The sequence below is a fragment of the Balearica regulorum genome, chromosome 2 (assembly GCF_011004875.1).
Source record: "Balearica regulorum gibbericeps isolate bBalReg1 chromosome 2, bBalReg1.pri, whole genome shotgun sequence".
Classification (NCBI taxonomy): domain Eukaryota; kingdom Metazoa; phylum Chordata; class Aves; order Gruiformes; family Gruidae; genus Balearica; species Balearica regulorum.
Window position 1 is genome coordinate 67,346,139 of NC_046185.1, and position 23,075 is coordinate 67,369,213.

A 23,075-nucleotide genomic window follows, 5' to 3' on the forward strand; every position below is an offset into this window, starting at 1 on the left:
AGGTCATTGATCAGTCTGATATGCTTTAAAGGAAAATACTGTTGTTTCTTCATTTTGAGATGCTTAAGAAACAGAACTTACATTATTAATAGCATTACAAAGCAATGTGGCTAATAAACGTGAATTAAATGTTAGCCTGGAAACATGCTGTTGCTGAATGGGAGAGTCTCTTCAAGATCATAATTGCTTTTGTTAAAATTTTGCAGGCAGCAATGATAATTGCTATGTGCTGTTGCCGTTAAAAAAACCAACCAAACAACAAAGCCCAAACCCTCCAACCCCCAAGCTGCTACCTTTGGTGATAGTAGCAGCTACAGCAGCCTCATTTTTAACTTGACTGTATTTGTAAACTGTAACCATGTTAAGGTAGACTGCACTGTGAACTGTTTCTGGTACAATTCTCTGCAAATACAATTTGTTCCTAAAAGTAAACAGAAAATAAAGCACTAAAAATCTTATTTCACAGGTGCCTATTTGTGTCATTTAGCGTTTGGCCATGTTGTCAGTCTGCAGATGCTGAACCTGGAATCTAACCTGGGCTTTAGGCACTAACTGAACAACTCTGGAATTAAGTAATTTTTGTACTTGTAGAGTACCTGGAGATCTTCTTTTGTTCATGCTACTAGAGACTTTGATGCTTTTTACTGAAAAAAGATGGATAACTTACTATAAGACATCAGGGGTGATATGCTTTATCATACCCCTCCCTTATGTTAATATTGCAGAGTTGTTTGCAAAATGTTTACAACTTTGATTTGAGTTACAGCTTTGATATGTATCTCTTAGTTGCCTATCTTGTGCAGAAAGAGGAGAAAACCATTGATGGTTGTATTTGCCATGACTATGGAAAACTTCTTCACTTCAAAAATAGGAATCACATGGGCAAATACGTTGTTTAAAGTTTCACTCTTTCCAGTAAATGAGTACTACATCTTGAATGCTGCAATTTACAAAATACTGAGAACATCATTAAAGCACGCTTGTGGTGTGTATGTGTCTGTGGATTTGAGGGAATAGGGGGGCAAGGAAAAGAAGTTCCAGAGGAAGGGAGTGGAAGTACCTTTACAAAAGCATATCTAAAAAATCACTCCGAAGCTCTGAGTGATTAAAAATACGTACAGAAGCCTATGTAAAAGAAAATACTAGTCTGTATGCGGTTTAATGACTTTATGAATTGTTTCTGGGATTGTGTATAGGCTTTAAATGTTTAGACCAGAAGTTTTCTGTTGAGTACCTGTAACACAGATTGACTGTCATGCACAATACTCAATAGTTAAAATAACTAGGCAGTTTGAAAAACACTTAAAAATCAAATAAAAATTGAATACTTTATGCCTCTGTGACATCCATGTGTTTGGTATATTGCGTTGCTGGGGCAGGGGAGTGGAAACGAAGACTTTTTCTTACCTAGAGCAGTAAAGTTTCAAAAGGAAAGTATACCAAGATGGAATACTGCTTTACTGAGCCTATATTAACCTGTAAAATGAAGATAAACTCAATTCTCTAACTTTTTTGGATGATCTACTAGGTACTTAATAAAAGCAAGTGAGAGAAGTAGTCTGACTGTCAAACTATTATCCTAGGTCCTCCAGCTCCAGTCCGAACTCCGATGAAGTACGAAACACAGAGACCAGGTAGCTGAATATAAATGAGCTAATGTCCTTTTCAGGTGCAACTTTGAAATCAGTGGGTTTGTTTTAATGATGACCAAAGCAGGTGGTTGATTATGGTTAGGAAGAAGCAATGCAAGTTACCAAACATTTGAACCATTGCTTTTCTTTTGTGCACTGGTTAATTTATGTAAGAAAAGATTTTAGGAGAATATGAAGTTGTGAGTATTCTCACAGGTCGACTTTCAAACTTGAAACATTATAGTTTCTGTCTTCCTGATTAGTTGATAATATCTAATATCAATTAATCTAGGTAATTTTTTTTTAGCTGGTAAAGTTTTCAATAGAAAATTTTGCAGCATGCATGTGTATACACATACAACGCAGTGAAAGTTTGACAAAACAAAAGCATATAAATCAAGTTAACAGTTTATTATCAAGATGTTACCAAGACAAGAATATTCAGCTGTGTGTTAGGAAGCAAGAAGAAAATAACTATTACCTTGTAGAGGAGACTGTTAACTTCTTTTCTGCATGGATCTTTCCATGTTAAGCCCAAAAGACCACATGCCTAGCGCTGTCAGCTTGAACAGCCAGCTCGCACTGAGAGCCACTGTACAGGCACACAAATCTGTGATGTGTTTACACATCACCTTTGTCATGCTGTGCTACTGCTGCATGTCATCTCAGATAAAAACTGAAATAACAGAGAAAGATTTTTAACAAGACTGAAGTTTTGGTGGGAACAAGCCACACTGTTCCCATGGTAGGAGTCATTCCATCAGGTTTTTTTCTACCACAATTAAATTATAAGAGGTTTTCCATATAAATTAATGCTGGAACTTTGTGATTTTTTTTTTTTGGTGTATATGCACCCATGGAGTTTGACTTGATGGCAGCACAAGCATATTGCCGATGGAATGAATATTTAAGAACAAGCATGGAATTCCCTATCCTGAAGTCTTGTTTGTTTGTTTTTAAACCATAACCTGGCACCCTAGGGGGAAAGAATACAGTAACATACTGTTCAGAGCTTGTGGTATTTATGCTTGTTTGCTCCAATTTGAAGAAACTGGCAGTGTTTACAACTCTTACGAAAATAATCAGTCAGTTAAAATACAGCTGTGTGTAATTAGGAAGATGACTTCTATTTCTGCAATTTTTTTCCTCGGATTAAAAATACATATTTTAACACGTCAGCATGCTCTTTTATAATGGCCAACACTTGAATACACTTAATGCCTCTTTGAGATTATTTTGTGGATACATTTAGCTGAACTCTGCTGGTGCTTCAAGTTGAATACTTTAAAAGTGTTTTAGGCAATGCAAACCCCAAGCTGTTAAAACCCAGTGAGGAGTGAGATACAGCCCTGATTGAAACACTGCTAGTTCAGGCTCAGGAACATACTAACTGTGGTTGTGCAGCTTCTGGTCTGCACAGAGTACAAGAGATGTTTGCTATATCAGTGAAGATTATGTGTTCTTTATTAGACTGAAGGCAGTATGACTCTTGAAGTTTAGACTCCAAACAAGCAGTCTCCGTATGCTATATGAGTATTATTAGGGTTTTAGGGGAAGAAGGAGGTTGGTGGCTTGGCTTTTTTTTTTTTTTCCTTTTAATGAGAACTGACATGGTCTGGGGCATGCTATGAATTTGAACTTAGTATCTTTCCTCAGTACATTGGATTGTGTTAGAAGGTCTGTTTTGCTTATTTGGTTCTCTTCTTGAAGACATCAATTCCTCGCGTGTAAAATTGTTATGGAAAACAGCATTGGAGTCTTTTAGTGACTGAGTTTTTGCCTGTTTTCCTTATGCATTTCAGAGTGAAAATTAATTTTGTCTCGATTAGAAACTCCTTTAAGAATTTCTCCTTCGTAGAAATAATGTGCAAACTTTCTAATGTGTAATATCTCTTTATGTGTATATTTTTTACTTTAGTGAAGAGAGGACTCAGAAAGGACATAACCTGTCTGAAGGATTTTATGAATGATCCCAAAAGAGAAGAACCTCTAGTTGGTATGTTTTTTTTGTTTTCTAAATGGTATGTCTTTGAATTTGTGACTAAATGGCGCTTGTTTTGAAATAAAAGGTGGAATTTTAGATATTGTTTCATTTTCTGTAAATATATTGAATAATTTATGGGCTATATCTTACCTTTTATACCTTTTAAAGTTTAGCTTATTGCATTGAGTACTACAAAAGCTACCTCTTTTATACACCTTAATTGTTAGACAACTCATTCCTAAAGGAGCCATCTTAGTAAAGAAGCTTTTCACAGATTACAGAATCGTTGATGTTGGAAGGGACCTCTGGAGGTCATCTGATCTCAATCCCCTGCTCAAGCAAGGTCACCCAAAGCAGGTTGCCCAGGACAGTGTCCAGATGGCTTTTGAGTATCTCCAAGGTGTGAAATTCCACAACCTCTCAGGGAAACCTGTGCCACTGTTCAGTCACCCTCACAGTCAAAGGTGTTTCCTGATGTTCAGAGAGCATCTCCTGCATTTCAGTTTGTGCCTATTGCCTCTTGTCCTGTCACTGGACACCACTGAAAAGAGCCTGGCTCCCTCTTTGCTCCTTCCCTTCAGGTATTTCTGCATGCTGATGAGATCCCCTCTGAGGCTCTTCTTCTGCAAGCTAAACAGTCCCAGCTCTCTCAGCCTTTCCTCACAGGAGAGATGCTCCAGTGCCTTCATCATCTGCATGGCCCTCTGTATGTCCATATCTCTTGTACTGGGAAGCCCAGAACTCAACACAATGCTCCAGACATGACCCTACTGATGCTGAGTGGAGAGGATGGATCATGTCCTCCAGCCTGCTGGGAACACTCCTCCTTGTGCAGCTCAGGATATCATTAACCTTCTTGGCCATAAGGGCCCATTGCTGGCTCATCTTCAACTTGGTGTCCACCCAGGTCCTTTTCTGCCAAGCTGCTTTCCAGCTGGTCAGCCCCCAGCATGTACTGGTGCCTCGGGTTGTTCCTCCCCAGCTCAGGACTTTGCAGTTCCCCTTGCTGAACTGCCCAATGTTCCTGTTAGCCCAGTTCTCCAGCCTGTCGAGGTCCCTCTGGAAGGCAGCACAACCCTCTGGTGTATCAGCCATCCCTCTCAGTTTTGTGGCATCAGCAAACTTGCTGAGGGTATGTTCTGCCCCATCATCCAGATTATTAATGAAGATGTTAAACAGGACTGGACCCAGTATTGACCCTTGGGGTACACTGCTAGCTACTGGCCTCCAGCTGGACTTTGTGCCAGTGGTGCCTTGTCATCTGGTGATTCTTTGTGGTTTTCCATTTGGTAGGATATACAGGTTTTTCTGTGTAGTGAGAGATTTTTTCTTGCCATCTTTGGGAATACTAAAAGTGATGAGATGAATTTTAAGGTTTATTTTCTTACTAATTGTTAGATTAAGCAACCCTTAGGAGAGGATAGGCAATGATGCTTGTCAGTGGCATTAGTGTTCCTAGTATATGCCTAGAGAAATACATTCCCTGATGAAAAGCTGCGTAGCAAACTTCCTAGTATTACCAGAGAATTTATGTGTTTAGTGAATTGTCTTGCTGTTACTCTACCTACAGTATTAGTATTAAAAAGCATAGCAATTTATTATTATAAGCATTTTTAATAGAAAAGGGTGAATAGCAAAGTGTTACTTTTTTGTATACTCAGTTCATTTAGTGATAGTTTATTTTCAGAGTTAAGATTTAGCAGTATAATACTGTGGTGGGTCTGAGATGGAGTTGAATTTCTTCATAGCAGCCTGTATGTTTTGGATTTGTGACCAAAACAGTGTCGATAACAGAGCAGTGTTTTGGCTGTTGCTGAGCAGTGCAAATTGTCTTTTTTTTTTTTTTTTTTTTCCCCCCACTCTGGGTCCTCACCCCTTGAGTAGGCTGGAGGTTGGCGGGAGACTGGGAGGGGACACAGCCAGGACAGTTGACCCAAACTGGCCAAAAGGATGTTCTGTACCATGTACTGTCATGCTCAGCAATCACAACCTTGGTAAAGGAAGAAGAAAAGGGGGGAGGGGGGAGTTGACTTCCAAGGTAGCTGTTTAGAGTCTGGCTGGGTATTGGTCTGTTGTGGAGATCTGAGTGACTAGTTTTTAGATGTTTTGGGTTTTTCTGCTTTTTTCCACCCCTCTTTCCTTCACCTATTAAACTATCTCAACCCATGAATGTTCTTGCTTTTGCCCTTCCCATTTTCTTCCAATCCTGCTGAGGGGTGTGTATGTGAGTAAGCAAGCAGCTGTGTGGCGCTTGGCTGCTGGCTGGGGTCAACCCATCACAAATACAGAGTATTGGAAAATATGATAATAGGGAACAGCTGCAGGTTTTTCCTATTTGTTTTAAGCTGCTTATAAAGTTGTTACATTGAAGCTGTTCAGAGTAAAACTTCTCATGCTAGGTATAAGCCTCAAACTTAGAGATTTCTGAATACTTCTAAGACATAGTCTTTCTGTCATCTCTAGGAAAAACAAAGAAAATTCCCATTTTCATTCCTGTAATTCTTACAAGTTTATGGAAGATTTTTGGATTATGAAGGACTCGGTTTTGTGAAGTGATTATTGTCTTTCCTACATGTGCTTTGTGCTACTTGGACACTGTCCAAATTATGTTTGACTAAATAGTTGAAATGCAGTTTTTTAATATAGACGTTTGTGTGGCATTTCCTATTCTAATTCTCTTTTCTATATGCAGTTCTCCATGAATTCTCTTACATGACTGTATTGAATGGAAGGCTCTTTCTTAGTTTCTTAAAAATATCCCAGGCAGGAAAAAAGTACATGAAATACTTTGTTTTGGTGGGCTTGCAAATCTGCCATAGGCAGTGTTTTTCCTTTCAGAATAAAGCATTGTAAAGAGAGAAATTTAACTGATGTGGATAATGTCTGATCCTTGTGATCCTGAAGAAGTGTTGATATTCTGAAAATGGAATGCTTTTATTTATTAATTTTGGCTTTTAATGAGCAACATTGAAGAGAATACATTTGTTTATAGTAGTCTATACTAAAATATAGATATTTGTAACTCTTTCTTTTACAGGTTTAGAACATGTGGTTGAAATCAGATTTGAAGGAAGAAAAGAACCACATTATGAGTGCAAGCTGTGTGGGTTTAATACAGAGATGGCACCTATGATAGAACATCTTAGTGGGTATAAACACAGAAGAGCATACATCGTGAGTAATTTTGATGCATTTTGATCACGATTGCTTTAAGATACTCCCTTATTTTTCTGTAAATACTTACGTCAAGTTTGAAGTTTAAACCCCCATATGACAAATTGCTAAAACTTGTATGGTTGACTCTTCATGGATCAGATCAACATGAATAGCTATGAAGCTGTGAGCTATTGAGGAAGTGTGATCTCTGGTGTGTGTCTATATCTGCTCAAAGTCTGTTCCAAAGTGTTTTGATTGCCTCCAGGATCAGGTTCCTAGAACGTTATAGTTCGTTCTTATTCCTCAGCATGTCCATAGCGTTGTTGGATATGGAGCAGAGCATGTTACCTGTTGGTAGCAAGCTTTGCATAGTATCCATTTTCTGTTTTGAAGACTGCTTGAGCAACTTTAACATTAAAATTTAATTACTTGTGTTACAAAGAAAAAAAATAGCTCATAATGTTCAAAACGATGTTTACCAGTCTTTCGCAAGCTCATCCAAAAGGTGAAATGTGCCAATCTTTTAATATTGTGATGAATTTTGATACTGACTGTTTCAAGCTGTTTTTATCAACAGTCTAAAGAATTTCCAGATAAAATGAAGAGAAAGACAACAGATGTAAAAGAATGCAAAGTCTCATTTCTCAGACGGATAGCAGGAGAGCTAGAGAAGACTGAAGGATTAAAAATGTATAAGGTAATTGAAAGTAAATGTAAAGTATCCAGTACTGTGTCTTTTATCAGTGCATTTATGTTTGACTTTGTCAGGAGTACTTTTAAAATTTACTTAGCTTGTTAAATTTCTGTGTCTTTCTAGGAAATGTAGTAGTAAATTGAACTAAGACTTAATTAAAAGTTGCCCTAAAAAATCTGAGGAAAAGAACAGTAGTCTTGAAATTCCTCTGAAAAAACAAAGTTGTTTATTTTTAAGAAGTTAAGTTTTTAGGTAGAAAATGTTCAGTCTGAATTCAGTGATGCAGAAATTTTAGTGCTTTGCTTCAGTGATTTTTAATTTTTGAAACTGAAATTTTCTCAAATGTAAGCAAATTTTCTCTCAAATTTCATTTATATTGACAAGATTATAGATCTATAAAATTATGGGCTACACTATCCTGGGATAAATAACAGTACTTGTTCCATTTCTAATGGCAGTTGCAGTAGAGACTGCTGTTGCGAAATTTTAGTCAGAAAATCTAATACAAAACTATTTCTGTTCCTAGATTGAAGGTTACATAAGACCAAGTACCTCACGTAAGTCTGTGAATTACTTGAATGTAATAGATTTGATGTAATTGATATTTGACCTAATTTGAATTAGTAGTTGAACTCAAAGGATTTGACTGATTTAAAATGTTCAACTTGTAATAGTGCAAGATGTTTCCTTTTCAGAGATTTTCCAGTTTTTGTGAATTTGAAATGAGGGAAGAAAGGAATTGCCAGACTCGCAGTGTTTCTTAAACATTTTTTAACTGCTTGGTTCTGGAGGTATCTCAGATAACTACAGTAATCAAGGAAAGTGAAAAAGTATGGAAAAATGGTATTTGATGGGTTTCTCTGAATAAGTTGATAAAACCTTCTCTACCTCATTTCAGTCATTAAAAGACATACATGCTGAATCACTGGTAAAAGCGGAAGTTGCAGTTCTTTACCAAGTCCATTGGAACAAGCAATGGAAATCAAACCCTCAAACATAAAAACCAGCATCTTCCCTCATACAGTATGTTTGAGTTATACCCTTTGTTACTGTAGATGTACTATTGATGCTTAATGATGCCAACCTGAAGAAATATGTACTTGCTACCTTTTGACCCTAGTACTAATATCAGTGGGAAAGTAGGTTGTATTTAAATGGGTGAAGGTTACATAGATCCACAGAATTTGTCAGTGTGAATCCTGCTGTAGGTGCCTATCATAGCACTGCTTTTTTTTCAATTGATCATTGGTGGCTTCCGTGGATTGTACCTTTTAATATTGTTCTGCAAAAAAAAGTGGCAGAGACCCTTTTTGAGCTCAGTTTTGTCTCTTGTGAAGGAGAGGGAATGTGACCCAGTAATCTAGCTCAGTAATTCTCAGTTCACAGTAAACTGACATCAGTGCTTCCTGACTTCTGTACAACCGGAAGACATGCTCAAATATCAAACTGGAACATCAAAAAAAGAGTGATCCCGCCCAGTCCTACGGGATATGAAGAACTGGAAGAACGGACAAAAGTGAAGTTAGCCGCAAAAGCGTTGCGTCATTCAGTATTAAGTTTTACTCTGCTTAGGTGGTAAGGGCAATATCAAGTGAATTTCAAAATACAAACGCTGTGTTTTTTTAGGAGAAAATCATGCTTCTGGGTTTAGCAGCAGTGTGTCTTTAGACTAGATCATATTGGCAGGGAATGACTTCCAACTTCAAAGCTCCCTTCTGACAGCAAGAGTGAGTTTAAAGGAAAAATTATGATGTTTCTATATTCTCTAAAGAAGAGAGATTATCTGTATTTTTGTCTTGGGCTTCAGATTAAAAATACTATCTTATTAACATAATTCCTAAACCAGTTACTCAAAATAAGGAGTTGATGAGTTTGAAGGCCTTATGACACTCTTAAAAAGTTTAAGGATGTGTATGCAGTGTGGTACCGTAACATGCAGTTCTGGTCTCTGAATTCTGCCTATGTAATTTTTTTTTTCCTTCCTAAAAACTACTCTTAATGCTACTACAGAATACAGCAACAAACTGGAAATAAATCCAGAGGTTTACTTTGCTATTTTGGACCAGGCTTTTCAGATTGAATTATTGCTTCCTTGAAGTTATAGCAGATACCTGGAGAAGCTTGTCTGTATCTTCAGTGGGGAAATGATAGCTCCACGAGTCAGTACAGCATGGGAAGTGACAGACTGATCTGTCTTGCTAAGAAGGACTTGATGGTTTTGGTGGATGCCAAACTGAATATGAGCCAACAGAATGCTCTCATTTCACATGAGGCAAATCTCATATTGTGGTACTTCAGGAGGAGCACAGACAGGAGACTGAAGAACAGTCTTATCCCCTACTATTTGATGCTCGTAAGACCAAACTTGGAATACTGTGTCTAGTTTTGTTCCTTCTAGTTCAAGGGAAAGATGGAGAAATTTGACAGGATCCAGTAGAGTATTCTGTGAAGATTCTCAGGGGACAAGACCATGTACCTAGGCTTGAGGGTTAGAGGGAACCAGGCTTGTTTAGAATGGGAAAGAGGAGGATAAGGAGTGATCTTACAACTGCCCTTCAAGCATCTGTAGCCTGCTATGAAGATGACAAAGTCAAAGTTGTTGGTAATTGCCAGCAATGTAACAAGGATTGGCAGCCACAGATGGCAGCTTGAGAGGCTGAACTCAGAAAAAAACTTCTTTCCTAGAGGGTCGTACAGCACTGGAACAAGTTATCCGTAGGTACTGAACTCTTCATCCTTGGGGATTTTTAAGACCTTGCTATACAAAGCTAGAATTTTATGTTGGCAGTAGTCCTGCTTCAAGCGGGAGGTTGGACTAGATAGTGGAACTGGAAGTGACTGTGTGGTCACAGAGCTATTACATCACCAGAATTGCAGAGATGTAATGCAATAGTTTGTATGACTGGAGTGCTGTTATGGATAGATATGGGCTCCTTATGAAAGATAGCATAGAAGATGACAGTAGAAGTTGTGCTGGATGCAAGAGCACCTCTTCTGTATAGAGCCAGAATATGGCTGGTGGTTGGTGAGATCTTATGGGTCAGGACTAGGGGGAAGGCCAACAAGAGCAACAACGTGGTAGATGTCTGTCCCTCTTGAACAGGTAGTCTGTAGCAAGGCTGTCTTTACATAATGGAAAGAAATCTCCCAACTGCAAGTCCCAGTTTTCTTAGGGGGGATTGACTTTTGCTGGAAAATCATAGAATCATATCATAGAATGGTTTGGGTTGGAAGGGATCTCAAAGACCATCTAGTTCCAACCCCCCTGCCACAGGCAGGGACAGCCTCCACTAGACCACGTTGCCCAAAGCCTCATCCCAGCTGGCCTTGAACACTTCCAGGGAGGGGGCCTCCACAACCTCTTTGGGCAACCTGTTCCAGTACCTCACCACCCTCACAGTAAGGAATTTCTTTCTAACGTCTAATCTAAATCGACCCTCCTTCAGCTTAAACCCATTACCCCTTGTCCTGTTACTACATTCCCTGATAAACAGTCCCTCACCATCTTTCCTATAGGCCCCCTTCAGGTACTGGTAAGCTGCAATTAGATCTCCTCGGAACCTTCTTTTCTCCAGGCTGAACAACCCCAACTCTCTCAGCTTGTCCTCATAGGAGAGGTGCTCCAGCCCTCTGATCAGCTTTGTGGCCCTCCTCTGGACTCGCTCCAGCAGCTCCATGTCTCTCTAGCAGCATGGCAAGTTGCCAACAATCCAAAAGTGAGTTGAGGTCAGTTTTTCATGCAGGTGCTGCATCAGTCAACAAGAGGAAGTGTTTTGCAGAGAAGGAGAGGAGTCAGGAATGCGATGGTCAATGGTAGCCTTAGTCGGAATCATCATGAGATAATACAGGTTAAAACCCTTTGGGGAAGGGGAAATCTAAGCATCAGACTAATGATTCTGGGCTTCAGGGGAAGACTTCAGCTTCTTCAGAAAACTAATAATCAGGGTCCCTGGAGAGGCTGCTTTGAAAGGAAAAGAAATCCCAAAGAGCTACTCAGTCTTCAAGGAGAACCTCCTCAAAGAGCAGAAATGATCCATCGTGCTGTCCAGGAGTATGGGCAGGCATAGAAGGTAGCTTGTGTGTTTGAATGGGGAACTCCTAACTCATCTTAAATGCTAAGAGGAGGCATACGGAGAACCGAAGCACAGGCAGGCTGCCAAGAAGAAATGTATAAGAATTGCAGATGTATTTGGAGTGAAATTAGGAAGGCAAAGCTTGCCTGGAGATGAAAGGAATATGACGGGCAACAGGAAGGCTTCTGCAGTTACGACAGCTGCAAAAGATGTGGGCCCGCTGCTGAACAGAGCACTGAGTAGCACTCCTTGTCTCCACCCATCTTTTCAAATGGAGGATTTTGGAGGCTTACTGGAAAGACAGCACAAATTGAATAATTTGAGGAAAATTATTCTAATTTTCAGTGTCCTCATCTTACAGTTAATTGTTTTGTTTCTGTTGGGTTTCCACTTACTGTCTCTGTGGTACTTTCTCTTACCTCTCAGTCTGGACTAGATTACCTCCAGAGGTCCCTTCCAACCTAAACTTTTTTATGATTCTGTGATATTCTACCTGCAGAGGTCCCTCACATCCTAGTTTCCATGATTTCTTACTTCATTGGATATCTTCTGTGAAAAGGTGGCAGTCCTTTTCTGTGCTGACATTCAGAAAACTTTTGGGACCTACAGTGCAACTTCTGGTTGCAACTCATCAGCATATGTTCAACATCAGGTGGTTAAATCAGTAACACGAGTCTTTCAGCCTCGTATTGTAGGGGCAAAGATGTCATTTGTCCTGTGAATTATTACTTGTCCTATTTCTTATCCTGGAACACCTGTGCTGATACTTAAGAAGTGATGTACCATGCATTAGCTGATTCTCTGAAGCATACCTACTATCTTAGACTACCTTGTTTTACTGAGCTTTCTGTCCTTCCTCATGCTTATATGCTGTACTGGCAAGAGGGATGATTAGACGTTCTAGTCTCCATAACTTCATGTTGGAAACTGACCTAGAATATGTGCAGCTTTGAGGTACACTGGTATGTTCACAGAAAAAAAATCTGAAAAACTTTTCACTTTTTGCGTAGAGGAGGCATGCCTGCCTCAGTTCAGTCCACACTGACTTCTTGTGTGGAATTCAGCTGCCTGAAATAGATGCTGTAGGGTGCCCTGGAAAGCTGCTAGAGCACAAGTCTCCCATAGACCTTTCATCAAGGATGCCTGGGGGTTTCCAAAATGGCTGTATATGCTTAGGCTGCTGAATCCTGCCCTTTACAAAAACTGGAGCCACTTCAGGGCCGCTAACTGTTCTGTTTGTATAATACTTCTGTTGTAGCAATATGGTGGAAACCCTGTGAAGTTGCTAATAATTCTTTTTCATTTTCTAGCCCCATCAAAGAAGAAAGCAAGGTGAGAATACTACCGCCACGGGGGAATCGAAAGAGATTATTTTTTTTTGAGATCTCTTTACATGTTAAATAGATCTACTTTACTATAACAAAGTATGGGGAAAATATTTTATATTGTCTTTCCACTGTACTTACTCCTCTTGTGTAAATTGTTCCTTTCTGTCTGTGAGGAAATAACCTCAAATAAAATTTGCTGTTCAGTTTATAAGTAGCTATGGCTTTTGAAATATTGCACTGGTTATGCAGTTCAATAGCAGTCTGATGTACACAAAAGAATTGCAGTTCAAATTTCAAGCTGTTACCACTTTATTTGGGATACCATTACCTGAGTAAGTTGTATAAAAGGCACCTCTGTTCATTTAGGAAGAAAAAAAGAATCCATTACTTCAGTCGTCTCCTTTAGCTGATCTGTAAAGAAGTTCATCATTGCTACTGATCTCTTTGAGAGTCAGTCAGAATAAGGACCTTTAAGAAATAATAGTATTTTAAATATGGCATAGAAAAAGATATCCTGTATTTGTAAGTGATATAAATTCGGAATTTGAAATATTTTTGATTCTAGATACTATAAGTAAACCTAACTTTTTAGTAATCTTTAGAATGCATCTTAATATTTTCATTTCTTTTTAAGGTGGGAAGATGATTATAAGCATGAGGTATGTAGAGGTAGTAATTCTGCAGGTGCCTTATGTTGCAGCAGTTTCCTTATGCCTGCTTTTCATTTTTCTGAAAAACTTTTTGGCTTCATTTGCTATTTTATTAATATTATTGCAGAGGCAAAATAGCTGACCTAATGACCAGAGTTTTGTGTTCATCACAGCAGAGGGGAAATGAATACTGTACATCAGGATGCTGATGCACCTTTTAGCTCTCATAATTCCTGTTCAAAGTCACTGAGAGTCTCAGACCCGATGTCTGCAGGCCAGGTCTCCCAGCCTGTGCTGCAGTCTCCACTTCTCTGTTTTGCCCCCTCTTCAGATCAAAGGTATTCTGAAGGTTTGGTTTAAATCTTAAGACACATCTAAAGATTTACAATCCTTTTTTCTAACTCCAAGGTGAAACTGAAAATTATCTCTCTAGCATCTGTCCTGAATAGCACTGGGCACAAACACTGAGAACTGCCTCATTTTTACCTTAGTGCCAGAGGCTATATTGTAATCTGATCTATTCTGTGGTGATGTCTTGCTCTTTTAGGCCTGAGGCTGGTCAGGTGCTATACTAGATGCAGGTGGGCACTTGACTTTTTTTAAACATGAGATCGGACCTGTGTGAGGAAAGCCTGGGACAGATAGCTTTTGTAGGTATGTAGCTTAGATGTGAAATCTGTTCTTCCTGGTTTTGGAAGTAATGCAGTTGTATTTGTAGTAACTGATACCTAATTGCTGTTGAGGGTCTAACATTATATGTTTCTGACTGTGGCCTGAAACTGCTGTCTTTTCTTTGTGTTGACTGTTGTTGGATAAAAGATTAAAAGGTCTTGTTTTGTGCAATATTATGCAACAAACACTGTAGTATTCAGTCTTTTAATTTTTCTGTACCATTCTACAATCCCACAGAATGATCCTGTTCGGAAACAGAAAGCTCTAGAGTTCTTGGTAAGTGTGTAAAATAGTTGTGATAAGAGTTGTGCAATTTCACCAGTACAGTGCAATGAATATTTTGAAGGAGCCTCTGATTACCAAACTCATTTGACCACAGCTTTAATTTCTAAGTTTTATTTTAATGGACTCTGCTCTTTGAAAAGCTAGTACAGCTGTAGCATAATGTCAGCTCAGAACAACTCGCTGGATTAAATGTGGGCACTCTGTCTGTTCTCTGAATCATTCTTCCCTTTGCTGAGGAGCCAGCCTGACAAGCAGTGTTAGCAGCATGGCTGTTGCTCAAGTGCTGTCAACTCCCCATATCTAATGGGGGTTGTTGATAAGACTGAGAGGAGCCAGTGTGGTCTTGCTGCCTGTGATGCAATGGCTAGCGCTGCTGCTGCAGAACCGGACAGCCAAGTGAAACTGGGTGATACTAGAGCACAGCTGCTGGTGTTGGAGTAGGGAAGTTCAGTTCCTGTTAGCAGTGGCATAGTAAGCCTTGGTTTGTCTTTTGGGTTTATGTTGTGAAAATATCTGACTGTTTATATTCACCATTTTACTCCATGAAAGTCATGTTCTGTACCTAAGGCAATTACAAAATTTCATTTGAGTCTGAATTGTGTTTATGCACTGAAATCACAAGTAGAATGTTTTGAGATGTGTGCTTCGTTATCAACTGAAGAGACTTCTTTTCTCTTTCAGTTTTTCTTTTTCTTTTTTCTTTTTTTTAAGCTGTGGTTACTTGTGAGTTTATGAAGAGGTAGAGGAAAAGCAAGTCTGGGGATAATCAGGAAACTACCAAAAATGCTTGGTAGACAATTGATTGTTATCTACAGGAATCACAGCTATTCCTTACAGCAGACTGCCTATATTATTTTAACTTATTGTAAACACTTATAACTTCATATACTTACTAATCAGTCTCTTTGGACATTAAAAAGACAGTCATCATTGTTCTGCACTTTATAGAATTATGTCAATATCTTTTGGTATCTCTTATTCCCAAAGTTACACATAGGAAAAATTATAATGGAAGCTTTCGTCTTTTTCTTACTAAAATGGGGGAATCAAAGGCATTTGATGGTGCTGAAGGTTACTTTTATTCAATTTTCTACACAGACAACATAAATTTAGGTCTTGTGCCCTTCTCCATCTGCAACATGTTCATGATTGACAGTATGGGAGTGGCACAGACATCCATGTTTTTGTTTTACCTTTTATCAGGCCATCATTGTGTTCACAATTTTATTTTTCATACGTGTGTGTATATGTATATTACATGTGTCTTGTATGTCAACTAATAGTATAAATGTGATTACACCAAAATCAAAGTACAACTTTGATCCATTTGTATATATGACTCTTTGGCATCCTAATGACCAATTCTAACCGTGTTTTCAACAGGAGACTTTTCACATCACCTCAGACTCAGAAGCAACACTTGTTGTTCATATTACACAGGAACTCACAGAAGCTTTGAAGGCCTTTTGTGAAAAGAAAGCAGCAGTAAGTAACTTAATCTTGACCAAAGTTTTTTACCGCTGGGAGGAAAGGAGTGATTAACACCCTGCTAAACAGCAACATTTCAGGCACGGGTCAGAAAACCCCAGTTAAATATACTTTAATTTTTTTTTTTTTACAATTTCTAAATACCAAATACATTGATTACATGGCACATTTCTGTTAAGTTTTCCATCATCTTCCATCCATTTTGGGTTTTTTTTGTATGTGTTCTCCCCCTGTTTTGGGCACCAGTTTGCCTCATGATGTCTGGTTGTCATCCTTCCATTGCAGTTAATGCCTTGCATGATAGCTTTTCTTCTAAGATTAGTCAGGCTTTAAGTGCTACCCAAATGTGTCACTGCTTTCTTTTGTGGGCATGTGGATAAGTCTTTCTTTCTGGTGACTTGCAGCTCTGCTCTCACTTGAGAGCTTTAAACTGTTAAGACAAAGGTAGGCAAGATGTTCCTGTCTTTCTGTTGACCCTTACAAACCTCCATAGCTTCTTTGCATAAAAATGGAATACCTGTAGAAAAAAGGGTCTGAAGAAGGACCAGAATCTGTACAAAATTGACTCACCTCTGGCAGCTACTGGTTCACAAAATTTAGCATGTGTTTTTCTGAAAGGTATTTTGGACTGATTTCTTAGGCATGAATAATCTATTCCATGTCAGCTGAGCTATGGTAACTTTCTTTGTGCACATGCCACCACCACCTTTGTGAGAGCTACACTTCCAAAATGTCATGCATTTGAATATGATACGGTTCTCATGAGCTAGTTAAAAATTGTTGTTGTAGCTTAATCTCAGGCAGTAGCTGAGCCTTCCATTCTGCATTCCCCAGCTAGAGACAGGATTTGCATATGTACAAGTTTTATATTTTAGCCAGGTTGTGTTGAGGGATATGGGGCAATAAAGTAATTTGAAACAGGTGACATTGTCTTCTCCAGACACATACCTCTTCCAAATAATACTTTTGAAAATTGTGGTTTAATGTGGCTTTTGTGAACAACAGAACAACACATCCTTCATACGGAGTTTGCTGGCACCTAAAATTGTACTCTGCTAACTTTCTATGGGCAACTTGCTATTTTTTTGGAACACTCATGATTTAAAAATGGACATTCTGACCTTTTCCTTTCCCTAGGTTAATTATACTAGCAGTCTGAGGCCACTGATGTCAATATCTCAAGATGAATTTTCAGGAAGGAAAAGCATCCCAAAACACTATAAGCCATATGGAAAATCCAGAGGTAATTTAGATATTTTGTTCTACTAGTTTAATTCTACGCTTCACGCTGCGCAGATTGCCAAAATTTACTTTTATGGCCATCCATAGTGATTCTTTGTTCTAGAGTACTGTGTGTCTTTTCCCTCTGAGTCAGTTCAGGATGTCATTTTCTGAAGCCTTAATGATTTCAACCTTGACTGTCTAAGAACACTTCTGTCTGACTGAATAGTACTACAGCAGTAAAGGTTATTGGAAATCCAAGCTGTAACCTTTCCTAACCTATGTAACATGGGGATTTTTGGATTAAAAGATGCTGGACTCAGGTAAGACATAAAGGCAGGAAATGGGAAAAGAACAGGAGAACACTTCATAAAAACCTCAAAGTAGTTGTGTTTTCAGTTGATATCTTAGTATTTTGCTAACTTTTAGTGCCAATTTTTATTTATTTATTCAGGAAATTCTAACTGGAATCAAGGGGTTTTGTCTCAGTATGAAGAGTGTTCTGCAGATGGTTCTTTTGTTCCTGCTAACTCATACAGTTACCGAACAGATGATGGATCATCTTCCTATGGACTAAGATCTAATGACTTTGCAATGATGTCTGCACTCAGGGACTCTTTTGCTCTTCAGACCGGAAGTCCTGCCAGTGGCATCAGTGAATGGCTGAGACAGTTCACCCGATCTGCTTCTGGCAGTAATTCAGCTGGTGGGGCCTCTTCCTATGAGGCAAGTCCAGTGAGCGAGTACTCAGCAGAATACATGTCCAACGATGCACAAGGAAGTAATCTCCCTGATAACAGAATCTTATATGGTGGGGAAAGTACAAATTGGAGGAATCAACAAGCATGTACAAAAGCAAGGAGTATAAGTCATCAAGGATCGCCCTATACCAATTCTTCTGGCTCATATCCTGCATCTGGAAGATACTCCACAAACTATGCTTTGCAAAGCTATTCCTCTTACAAGAATGATGAATCTGTGAACACCTGTACATCTTCTGCTGTTTCAGGAAGAGGTGGCTCTAGGTGGCAGGAGGACTCTAGGTGGCAGGAGGAGTCTACCTGGAGCCAGGATTCTAGGTGGAACCAGGAATCTAGGTGTCAAGGATTCAGGCATCAGAAGTCCGGCTACAGGAGTGATTGGAGTTCACATCAGTACTCATTTTCTGGCAGTGGTTCATACAGATATTACCAGCAATTCAGAAGCTCAGATAAGATGTTAGATGAAGATGCTGTTGGTCTTACTCCCAACATTTTGAATAGACTACGAGGAAAGGATGTACCTACAATGACCAGGATACTCAAACAGTTGGCTCCCTATTATCCAGCACTTCAGAGTAAGATTGTGATTACTTATGTAAAATGAGTTTCATCAACATAGTTGCTTTAACGTAAGCAGGAGACTGCGTGTTGCAGAGATAGTAGGCTCCGTTCAGGGAGATTTTGCTCAACATCGTATCAGTTGAAGAATGGTGTTAATTGTCTCTCTGCAGAGACTTTGCCTCTTGACAGCTAAATGGAGCTGTGAGTGGGAGGAAACTTTGATAGTACAAAAATTTCCTGAATTGAAAGGTCATCTTGCTAACTGGCATCTTATATCATGATTGGAGTTTGTACTGTTGAGGTGGCAACTATGGGGAGGGCTTGTATTGGCATAAAGAAAAAAATACTGGAATGCATGCAGAACCAAACTTGGATGGCATTATAACAGATGAAAATACTCCAGATGGATCAAACACATTGGGATAACAAAAGAGAAATGTTATCAAAGAGCTGGTTTGTTATATGACAAATTATTTTTTCCAGTTGTTGTAGAAATGTTAAAAATAGTGATATACTAAATAGTAGTTTCTCTTTTGGAAATAGATGGTAAGAGGGATTTAAAGGGAGGTGGGTGTATGCTACTGTATGGCTGTCATTGGGCCTGAGTTTGGACAAATGCAAACTATGCTTATGGTACAAGAATTATTAATTAACTAGGTAGCAAGTTAATAGTAAAACTATCATTTTAACATTCTGTCTGCTGTATTATGTGAAATAACATGAAATAAAAGTAACTTTAAACATTTTTATCTCCCCTTTCTAGAACTAAATATTCAGACATTAGTCAACGTGCTAGTAGAAACTAGAGGAGAAGATTAAGGAGCAACAACAGCTGGACTGGAAACAGATGAACAGATTGAAGAATCTCCATCTCTTAGCTTTCAGGAAAGAGACTGCGTTTAATTCTGTGTTTGGTTTTGGAAGGGGAAAGGGAGGTAGGGTTTAATTTTTTAACATGTGAAATATATCTGGAACACAAACTTGCACATAATGGAGGTGAACATACTATTTTGTTTAGGCTTTTTTAATGTATTTGTTATATCTTAGTATATTACAGAAAAAATCTTTTGTTATTTTTTGAAAATATGTTAATGTTATTCCATCAGCAAAAAGCTAATAACCCTTTCAACACCCTTCCCAGCTCAGAAGAAGGAAAGGTTTACTTTTATGTTATCTACTTAGGAAGAATATTCACTGAAAATACAGGTCCGTTGCATGAACAATAGAGGTTTACTTTTCTTCACACAAATGTAAGGCCAGTTCAGTTAATTCAAGACATTATAATTAGCATATTTTTAGAAATTGATACACTACATTTCTGTCTGGACAAAGAAACGATAATGTCACAACAAAGGTATTCTCCGTCTTAGCGTGATGCTGTATGAGGAAAATGTAATCTATTCTAGGGGACTGGTATGTAATGGGACATATTACTTTCATTTTTGCAGAGTAAAAAGAGACGTGAAATATATGCAGGGTTTTTTATCATGTTCAGAATGAAATGGTTACAAATGGACTTAAAATCTCATTTGATGGATTGATCCATACTAAAATAAAAAAATCTTGATTCTTTCTACTGGCAAAAGCATACTAAGAAATAGTAGAACTTACACGGCAGTTAGAAAAAATATTAGGAAAAAAATAATCCATATGACATACTGAGAAATACTTACCAATTCCTGATGTTTGTTGGTGGTCCATACTTATGTATTTTTGCCACACTTCTGAGCCATATGTTCATGAATGCCTGGCTTCAGATGTCTACTTCATATAATCAGATCCAGCTTATATGGGGCTAAAGGAGTAAAGTGAGACAGTTTACTCCCTGGTGTCCATTTTCCTTTTCACTGCTGTGTTGTGGACTATAATTTTTTCTTCTCAACCATACCTGAAATATTTCTTTATGTCTGTGCATTAAATACTTGTGCTAAACCAGGGTTAGTCTTCATGAGTTAGTCTTTTTGCATTCACTAAAATAACTTTTTGGATCTTGTCATGTAAATTTTAACACAAAGGTACAAAGCAATTGATGATAGCGCATATAAACTCGATTCCCTAAAATTCTTCTTCTATAATTGTTTTGCCTGTGCATCAGAAAAGATCTGCTTTTTTTCATTCCTGTTCACTGTTTTCTTTTCTCCTTCTCATACTTATTGAAGGCTTTAAGTAGTTTATAATGGCATAGACTCAGTAGTTGTGCCATACACTTCTATCCATTGAATTACATAGGAGACCTTCTTGCTTAAAGGGGACAAACATTATTTTCTACCACAGGTGTTTGCCAGAGTTTTGATTTAAAACTCCGTGGACTGGTCAGTTGTTCCTTACCTTTAAAAATGATCAGAAATTATTTCTATGAATGTTACTACTGTAGTTTTTTTCCCCACAGAAAGTGTAGTGCAACTAAAAATCTGAAATGGTAGAAAAATATTACTAGAAAATGTTACTGCTACAACTCTGTCAATTCAAGTTAAGACCTTTTCATCTGAGGTTGTTGTAGAGAGCTCTTTTTTCCTATTTCTCGCTTCCTTTGGGATTTTACTGCCATGACTGTATACTCCAGTGGCATACAGCAGCTGGATGAGCTTTGCCCAAATTAGATGCTCTTTCTGCCTACGTATTCCCTTACTTTTTTACTAAAGGTTTCTTGAGCTGTTGATAGCATTTGGAGTCTTGTAAATGTCCTTTGCTACTCTGTTTCAATTTTCAGTTCTTACCAAAATCATTGAAGTTCTTGAAGATCAGTGAAGAGCTTGAGGTGCACTATCATGTAGGGAATTTTTTTTAAGCTGATGATATCTTGTAATATGCACTCCAAGGCTGCCTTGTGTCGTATGTGCAGTTATTACCAGCAGTGTATTGTCCTCAGTTTCTTTCAATCACTTGGCTGAGCCAGTTTTAGCTGCATCTCTGCTTTCTCCTTAATTTTCTTTTTATCTTTCGTCTTTCCAAAGATCCTCCTAGCTTTGGAAATGAAGAGTTTCAGTCTGTGTTGTAGTTTAACTCGGCAGGCAGCTAAAACAACCACGCAGCCGTTCACTTACGCCTCCGCAGTGGGATGGGGGAGAGAATTGAAAAAAAGAAACTCATGGGTTGAGATAAAAACAGTTTAATAGGACAGAAAAGGAAAATAATAATAATGATGATGATATACAAAGCAAGTGATGCACAATACCATTGCTCACCACCCACTGACCAATGCCCAGCTCGTTCCTGAGCTGCAACGCTCCCTGGCCAGCTCCCCCTAGCTTATATACGGAGCATGATGTCATATGGTCTGGAATATCTCTTTGGCCAGTTTGGGTCAGCTGTCCTGGCTGTGATCCTTCCCAGTTTCTTGTGCACCTCGTGTGGAAGTCTATGAATAATTCACCCTTACGTTGCCAGTCCAGATCTACCTGAGCCACTTCAATCTTAGCAGCCTGGATCCACCTGCTGGTTGTTTTGATGTTCCTCAGTGGCCCAGCTCTTGGGTACGTGGGCATCTACATGATGTGCTTTTACAACCAGCTTCTCTAGCCGGGCAGCAATATCTTGCCACAATGGGGCAGCCCAGATGGGTTTGCCTCTGCGCTGCCAGTTGCTCTGCTTCCACTGCTGTAACCACCCCCACAGGGCATTGGCCACCATCCATGAGTCAGTAGAGAGGTAGAGCATTTCTCATTCAGCAATGTCTAAAGCCAGCTGGATGGCTTTCACCTCTGTAGACTGGCTTGATTCACCTTCTTCAGCAGCTTCTGCGACTTGTCATGTAGGACTCCATACAGCAGCCTTCCACTGTTGGTGTTTTCCCATGATGCGACAGGACCCATCAGTGAAGAGGACATATGGCTTCTCATTTTCTGGTGGTTTATTATATGGCGGGGCTTCTTCAGCACATCACGTCCTCCTCTGCAACATTCCGAAATCTTTGGCTTCTGGCCAGTCTGTGACCGCTTCCAGAATTCATGGGTGATTGGGGTTTCCTATTCAAGCCTGCTGTGCGATCAGTGTGACCCACTTACTCCACGTAGCATCGGTTGCATGATGTGTAGAGGGGACCCTCTCTTTGAACATCCAGCCCAGCACTGGCAGTCGGGGTGCCAGGAGGAGCTGTGCTTCAGTACCAATCACTTCTGAAGCAGCTTGAACCCCTTCATATGCTGCCAATGTCTCTTCTCCAGTCGGAGTGTAGCGGGCCTCGGATCCTTTGTATCCCTGACTCCAAAACCCCAGGGGTCAGCCTCGAGTCTCCCCTGGTGCTTTCTGCCAGAGACTCCAGGTAGGGCTGTTCTCCCTGGCTGCTGTGTAGAGCACATTTCTTACATCTGGTCCTGCCCAGACTGGCCCAAGGGTTACTGCATGAACTATTTCCTGTTTCATTTGTTCAAAGGCTTGTCAGTGCTTATGGTCCCATTTGAAATTGTTCTTCTGGGTCACCTGATAGAGAAGGCTTACAGTCAGACTGTAATTTGGAATGTGCATTTGCCAGAAACCCACAACGCCTAAAAAGCCTGTGTCTCCTTTTTGCTAGTTGGTTGGAGACATGGCTGCTATTTTGTTGATCGCATCCATAGGGATCTGACAACACT

At 39.2% G+C, this 23,075-nt stretch overlaps 1 protein-coding gene across 1 annotated transcript in view; it reads left to right on the forward strand.

Moving 5' to 3' along the window:
- LOC142600671 (uncharacterized) overlaps positions 1-21,629 on the forward strand; it is a 35,170-nt gene extending 13,541 nt beyond the window's left edge. Inside the window, exons 5-16 of the mRNA XM_075747035.1 lie at positions 1,584-1,634; positions 3,550-3,627; positions 6,653-6,789; positions 7,349-7,468; positions 7,992-8,022; positions 12,849-12,870; positions 13,501-13,525; positions 14,426-14,464; positions 15,857-15,958; positions 17,099-17,204; positions 17,637-18,518; positions 19,268-21,629. Of these exons, the coding sequence (XP_075603150.1) occupies positions 1,584-1,634; positions 3,550-3,627; positions 6,653-6,789; positions 7,349-7,468; positions 7,992-8,022; positions 12,849-12,870; positions 13,501-13,525; positions 14,426-14,464; positions 15,857-15,958; positions 17,099-17,204; positions 17,637-18,518; positions 19,268-19,323 (1,649 nt within the window). The 3' untranslated portion in view covers positions 19,324-21,629. The remainder of the gene's footprint in view (positions 1-1,583; positions 1,635-3,549; positions 3,628-6,652; positions 6,790-7,348; positions 7,469-7,991; positions 8,023-12,848; positions 12,871-13,500; positions 13,526-14,425; positions 14,465-15,856; positions 15,959-17,098; positions 17,205-17,636; positions 18,519-19,267) is intronic.
- Positions 21,630-23,075: the final 1,446 nt, after the last annotated feature.